General features: G+C 39.1%; 1 protein-coding gene across 1 annotated transcript in view; it reads right to left on the bottom strand.

The window, feature by feature from the left end:
* The window catches only part of tbkbp1 (TBK1 binding protein 1), a 79,971-nt gene that overhangs the window by 3,415 nt on the left and 69,539 nt on the right, over nt 1-7,017 (bottom strand). The window contains exon 8 of the mRNA XM_014014733.1: nt 3,038-3,153. Coding sequence (XP_013870187.1) covers nt 3,038-3,153 — 116 coding nt within the window. The remainder of the gene's footprint in view (nt 1-3,037; nt 3,154-7,017) is intronic.

Below are 7,017 nucleotides of genomic sequence, written 5' to 3'. Positions count from 1 at the left end.
ATATAAAGAGATGGTATTTGGATAGCATTTTCTTATAAATTGTTTTATCTGATTGTCTTTTAATTTTTTTATTCTACCTTGTGTTTGAAGTTATTATATTATGAAGCACCTTTTTGAATTTTATTTTGAAAGGCTAACTCACTCCAATCATGATGCCTCATGACCCTTTTTATGCTTGAAATACAGAGAAGTCCCGATTTTTGTGGAGGTTAWCTATAGTGGACCTGCAAATCGTAAAACAACGTGAATATTGGATGTGGTTCAGAAAAGGGTGGCATCATAACGTGGCAAGAACCAAAGAAAAACAAACAAGGGCTAAACAGTTAGCAGCTACACAGTACTGTACAGTAAACTGAATGTGTCACATAATGTATTGGTTTTTTTATTTTATGGAACTGTATTTACGTTTATATATATGCTACAAAATATACTGCTTTTTATGGATTAGATTGAAAACTCACAAAAATGTTCACTGTAACTTATTTTTAGAAGAATCCGTGTTTGAACGAGCAGCAGGCAAATTATTTAGATCTGAGTCATTGTATTTGTCATTCTGATCAGTGACATTTATTACTAGATGTTTGCTGATAACGTGAATGAAYTCTGTAAAATATTCAGATTTAATTTAGAGACAGTTTCCTTCAGATAAACTGTTTTTGAGATGATTTTGAATATGAYAAATCCACTTTTGTAGCCGGTGATTGCATGTTTTTTGTGTACTTGGAGTCTCTAGGAGGCAGAAAATTTGAATTTAGGTTCTCCAGGTGCTGCATAGAAATCCTTATTTTCCCTTATTTAAATCCTTATTTGTTGGTCTTCATTCTCCTCTGGTTCTGGGTCAGACTCTGGATCCAACATGTGAGCCTGGATGGACAAGTCTCCCCTTAATTCATTTGTAAATAAAAAGTTTTTGCACAGCTGTATAGTCGTAAACCCCTCTGTGAAACTAGCATGGACCAGCCTGGAAGCTGGAGGGGGCCTTGTTTGGATTTAAAGCGACAGCCTCAAAACGAGTTGATCTAAAACTCAGAAAAGGGGTGAAAGTGGGGCTTGTGGAGTTACAATAATGAGCAGTTCCTCTTTATATAGGCCCCAACTGAAGGGTTTAAATGTAAAAAAGAAGGATTTAAAAGCAGGATATGATATCTAAATAACATTTTTCAAAACTCACTTAAACGGAGCACAAAATTAAAGTAAAAATAATAACTTCTTGTGTTTTTAAGAGTTTTTAAGTCTGTAAATAACTGTTACATAAATATGAGTTTATTCTCCTATTGGAGAATATTGGATGTTGCAACAAGTCCTTCAGCTCATAGAAAAACTCTTCATGTTCCTCTTTGAGTTCATAAAATGGTTTTTATCTGAAGAAGTACAGTTGTAGTGTTTCCTGTAATTATGAGAAATGTTGATGAGTGAGTCACCACTACACATCTACTTCCCATCACAAAGAGGAAACGTTGTTCATGGCTGGGCGGCCGAGGTGCTAAAAGTAGGGGGTGTTTGCAACAATGAGTTCTCCGAACGTGGAGCAGACGGAGGATTCAGCCACCCGGCCAACGCTCCGAACAGCTTTTATTATTCTGCACGCGTAAACAAACACATATTAATATTTGTTTAGAAACTTTAATGTCCAGGAGGCACATTGATCAGACGCACAATCCTAKTTAAAGTGACGACAGAGCAGAGGAAATCAAATACCACCCCACAGCACTTACTCCTTCAGAAAGGTTTTATACTCTGTTAGCTGCAGTTTGTTAGTCTGAGTTGCAGTTTGGTTTGCGTTGCATTAAAAGTCGCTCAGTTGTGAGACGTGAGCAACCCGCTGCGCAGACAGACGAAGGTGTTGCTACAGTTTGACACCTTTTTAGTTTTACTCTACAACATGTCGTCGTTAGTTTCTATCTTTACTTTTTAAGTGACAAGTTGACAAATCTCAAACAGAGCTTTTTTTGTCTTTCCCTGTTTTGTTGATGTAAATAATGAGCAGATTAGAGAAATCTTTTATTTTGTTTCAAATATGGAGTTTTTTTTCTTGGATAACTGATAAATATTTTATAGACTTTTACTGACATTATATTCATATTTATTTATTATTAAATTCACTATATATATACGTGTATGTATGTGTGCGTGTATATGTATGTATGTGTGTGTGTGTGTATATATGTATGTGTGTGTGTTTATACATATATGTGTGTGTATGTATATTCATAATATGATGATTTCACTTTGACGATAAAAATTTCTGTAATTTCATCATGCTCTCTGTACGATGACAATAAAGGTCTCTCTAATCTAATCTCTAAAATTTCAAAATAAAAGTATCAAAATATGAATATATAAACAGTATATATGTATGTGTGTTTGTGGTGCATTTAAGACAAAAATAGATTTCAGTTTCAATCATTTCTTTCGTAAATGTATTTGCAAAATAGTTTATATTCATATAATCATATTTTTAGAGAATACATTTCACTGCCTTGCATGTTAAAGTTTAAAGGAATTAATGGAAGCTGGAACGCTTAAGTCTTTTTATCTTTTACCCTTGAAATGTTTATTTTGTTGCATTGAATCACACATTTTAATTTACAATTGATTAAAAATTTTATATTAAATAAAAAAACAACATTTTTTAAATTATTTTGAGGGGCAGGCCGGATAGAAGTCGCCTGCAGGCCACCAGTTGTAAAGCCCTGTTCTATACAGGCTTATGACTATGTGAACTACTATGATTTRATTTATTTATTTTATTTAGAGTAATTTTAAGAAGACTGCAATCATTGTTGTCTCCACTCGGACAAGCTATCAGCTCAACAAGAACAACATTTCAAAAATCGAAAATATCTCTTCAGGTTTAAATGCAGAAGTTGGTCTTGGAGAGGTTTAATTTGAAAATAAGGCCAAAGATTTTCTCTCCAAAGTGTCAGACATGACCTCACTAAGTATTTGACCTGGCGGTGGTTTTTGTATATTTGTTTGTTTGTTTGTTTGTTTGTTGTTCAGGCAGGGGTTTTGAACGAGTGCTGTAGATGCTAACCTGGACTCGCCGGCTCCTGCGTGGCTTTCCTCAGGATCTCCGTCTGCTTGGAGCACAGCACTTGGAGGCGTCCCAGTTCCTCCGTTAACTCGGTGTAGGCCAGAGCCAAATTCACCCTGGAGGAGGAAATTATGRAATTATCATAATCATTGTTATTGCAGAACATTACAGGGCTGGCAGAGAGTTAAGGTGTTACAAACGCGCTCACGTCTGTCTTCCTTTAAAACCAGTCAAACATCGAAAAAAATAAAATAAAACTCGGGCAGGCTGAATAAAGCAGCTTATATTTTTAGATTGCACGTCAGAGTGCATAATTCAAGTGCATAAAATCGCACGGCTTTCAAGCGCCGATGTGTCACGAGGCTCTCAGGGGCTGCGTCGACAGAGAACATCTATTTCCAGATCTAAAAATGAGGATGGACATTTTACAGGCTTCTGTGTTTTAACCATGGCAACAGGCTGACTTTGTTTCAGCTCATCAAACTAATCATGAACAAACTGAATTATGTCGACTCTCAGACCTCAGAGCTTAGTCACCACCAATGCCATAAACTGTTCAATCTGATAAGAGGTTGTTTATGGCAGAGATGGCAGCAGTTTTTATAAACGGGTCAGCCTTGATCTGAAACAGACTCATTCAGAGGAAGATTTATCGCGAGCAGACATGAAACCTCGAGATCTAACGTGGCGATGTCACAATCGCTACGTGGGGCCTGATAACCATCAGTTTTCAGCTTTGAGTAATTTCTTATATGCGGCCCTGGCGTTCAAGAAAATTCAAGTTATCATTAGTTTCTGAAACAATTTAAAAGCCCAGCACTCCTTGAAGAACTGCGTATCTCTCGCCCCCGCTCACTTTTCATCCTTTGTTGATAAACTACAGAGTTGCAGAAGTGAAACATGATGCAACACGAGATGAGCTGTTGCATGGTCTGATAGTGGTTGGAGTATGTGTTGTGGATGACTATCAGCTACTGCCARACCAAATTCTACCTCAYTATCTGCAAAATCCAGTGTTGTGATCGTTTTTGTGCAAGCTAAAGTCGATTAGCTGTGAATCGAAAACAAAAAAAACAGTTTTGCAACCCCAAATTTGCAAATCRTTTTCAACTTATATTCAATAGAATACACCACAAAGACAAGATATTTAATGTTCAAACTGACAAACWATGTTTTTTGCAAATATTCACTCATTTTGAATTTTACGCTGCAACACGTTCTTAAAAAAGGGTCATGTTTCCCACTGTGTTCCATCCATTTAACAACARTCAGTGTTTGTGACCTGAGGACACTGATTGTTGAAGCTTTTAGGTGAATTCTTTCCATTCTTGCTRAATGAACAACTTCAGTTGCTCAACAGTCCGGCGTCTTTTCATAATACTCCATGTATTTTCAATGGGAGACAGGTCTGGACTGCAGGCGGGCCAGTCTAGCACCTGCACTCTTCATATGAAGCCACGCTGTTGAAACACGAGCAGAATGTGTCTCCGTTGTCTTGCTGAAATCAGCAAAYCGTGTCTAAAGCAGGCAGTATGGTCGCTCGGCAGCTGACCGGTCGACGCGCCGTCACGTGGTTGTTCGGCGATCGTTTTCGCACAGATCTTTCATAGTTCCTGACACCCCGCGCCGAGCTCCTGGGAAAACCCCTCCCGCTGCAGCAAATGTCACTGCATGGGATTCCTTCCCGGGGGAGTCCAATGCGGGAAAAAAAGTTGAGACTCGTCACTCGACGTTGTTTATCCACAAACTGGTCCAGGATTAAGCTGCAAAGTTTTTATCAGTCATATTCCACCATGAAAAATGTATTTTTTATCCCCTTTTATGAGTATTTGGCCATTTGACTATCATTATAAATCGCTGCTTCCTGGTACAACAGTCGGCTCTGGAAGCGATCGCTTATTTTTTTCTTTCTGTTTTTGAAGCAAGTGTTTGAAGCAAATGCAGCATCTGAGCACTTTCAGCCCAAACACTCCCACAAACCTCTGACCAATCACACCATATAGTTCGTATGTGATCTTATGTGGAGGGGGGTGAAAAGTTCGACCCACGGGTTGCGACAAGAAGTGCTGAAATATCTGCAATGTGAACAGAKGTGACGCAATTTTCGTCATGAAACTGCAACAGTTTGGCACGATTTCGGCAGTTCAGCAGCAGCATGCAGGAGGCTTTAAAAATGGCTTGGATGGCAGCACATGTTGCTCCTAAACCTGTTTTGTAGCTTTCAGAATTAACACTGCCTTCAGAGTTACCCACGGGCACTAATACACCCCCATACCATCAGAGAGGCTGGCTTCYGACAGTCCTTTTCCTCTTCGTCCCGGAGGACACCACGTCCATGATTTCCAAAAACAATTAGAAATGGACTCGTCAGACCACAGGACACATTCCTACTTTGAGTCGGTCCATCTCAGATGATCGGGTCCAGAGAAGCCGGCGGTATTTCTGTTGTTGATATGTCTTTGTCTTTGCATGATAGAGCTTTAAATTAAATGTAGAGAGGTACTGACAGGTTTTCTGAAGTCTTCCTGATCCCAGGTGRTAATATCTGTTACAGAATGATGTGTGTTTTTAATGCAGGGCTGCCTGAGAGGTCAAAGGTCATCCAGTGTTGGTTTTCAGCCTTGCTGCTTATTTGRAGAGATTCATCCAGATTCTCTGAATCTTTTGATGACGTTATGGACTGAAGCTGATAAAATCCCTATTTTGTTTTCAARTGTACGTTTGTACATTTAATATTTTGTCTTTGTAATGTACACAATTTAATTTAAGTTCAAAAGGATTTGCAAATMATTGTATTGTTTTCGTTTTACACAACATCATTGGAATTGGGGTCGTAGATCCAATGACTTAAAACACTTCCAGTGGTTCATGAGACATTTTGCTAACAGGGTCGACTCCAAAACTGCAAAACTAACATTTTAAGCAATGTGTTGCGTTCAAAGTATAAAACTACTACTTCAGTTTTAAAGTGGATYTCTGTAAAATTCACTGAGTCATGGCCGTTGTCGTGTTTTTTAACGTCAGTTGGTTGCGATCGTCACTCCGGTAAAGACAAAATCATTCTCGCTCCATCCAAACCTTTGGTGGCATGTGTAGATAAAAACATCTGAAGGTCAAACGTGCACCCAGACAACCTGACCGTGAAGATAAACGAAATGCCAGGAATAAAAAGAGGATGTTAATTGTGCGCGAGAACGCTCAGCTCAGATCTGATAACCGGCTCGATGTGATGACAGTGCGGAAAATTTTTTGACTGATCTCATTCTTCCATAAAGATGGTGCTGGATAAAAAAAAAAACACTGCAGCTTCTCAACACTTCTGCTTAACTTGGGCATCTTTCTTTCCGACGCATCAAAAGGAGCAGATTCTTGTGCAAACTTAAGAACAAAAACAAAAACAGGGCAACAACTAATTCCTCCTACGCTGCAATTAAACTGTCAAATTTGAAAACGATGTCCTCCAYCACACCCACTAACTCCAATAAAAAAGTCTTTTATGTTCTGAGTGGAGGTTGACTTTATTCTGACTTTATTTTCATACTTTTTAATAGACTCTCAAAGCTGAAAGCTCCCCCCCCACACCTCCCTGCTGCGCAATTTGGACGGTTTTAATTGAAGTTGGCCACAGCAGCCACACCTCACACATGTCAGCGCTCAAATGATGTTTTGAAGACGACTCTCAGCTACTTACTTCACCGAATTTTAGRTCGCTATCTGTCAAATTAGCCAAGTTGGAGCCATTTCTGTGCTGTGGTGGCCACCTTGATTTGGATCAGTTGTCGACAAAGACCTGAGGAAAATCTTCTGAAAGTTTCACTAAAACTCATCCAGTGGCTCAGGTACGGAGCCCGCGAGGGGACATGGGAGAAAAAATAAAATAAAAACGGATCCTGGCTTTGATTTTCAGGATCCCGACTTTGGTTCTCAGGATCCCGACTTTGGTTCTCAGGATCCCGACTTTGGTTCTCAGGATCCCGACT

Source organism: Austrofundulus limnaeus, unplaced genomic scaffold (assembly GCF_001266775.1).
Source record: "Austrofundulus limnaeus strain Quisiro unplaced genomic scaffold, Austrofundulus_limnaeus-1.0 Scaffold119, whole genome shotgun sequence".
Taxonomy (NCBI): Eukaryota; Metazoa; Chordata; class Actinopteri; order Cyprinodontiformes; family Rivulidae; genus Austrofundulus; species Austrofundulus limnaeus.
The sequence above is the reverse complement of the archived record's forward strand: the minus strand, read 5'-3'. Positions and strand labels throughout refer to the sequence as shown.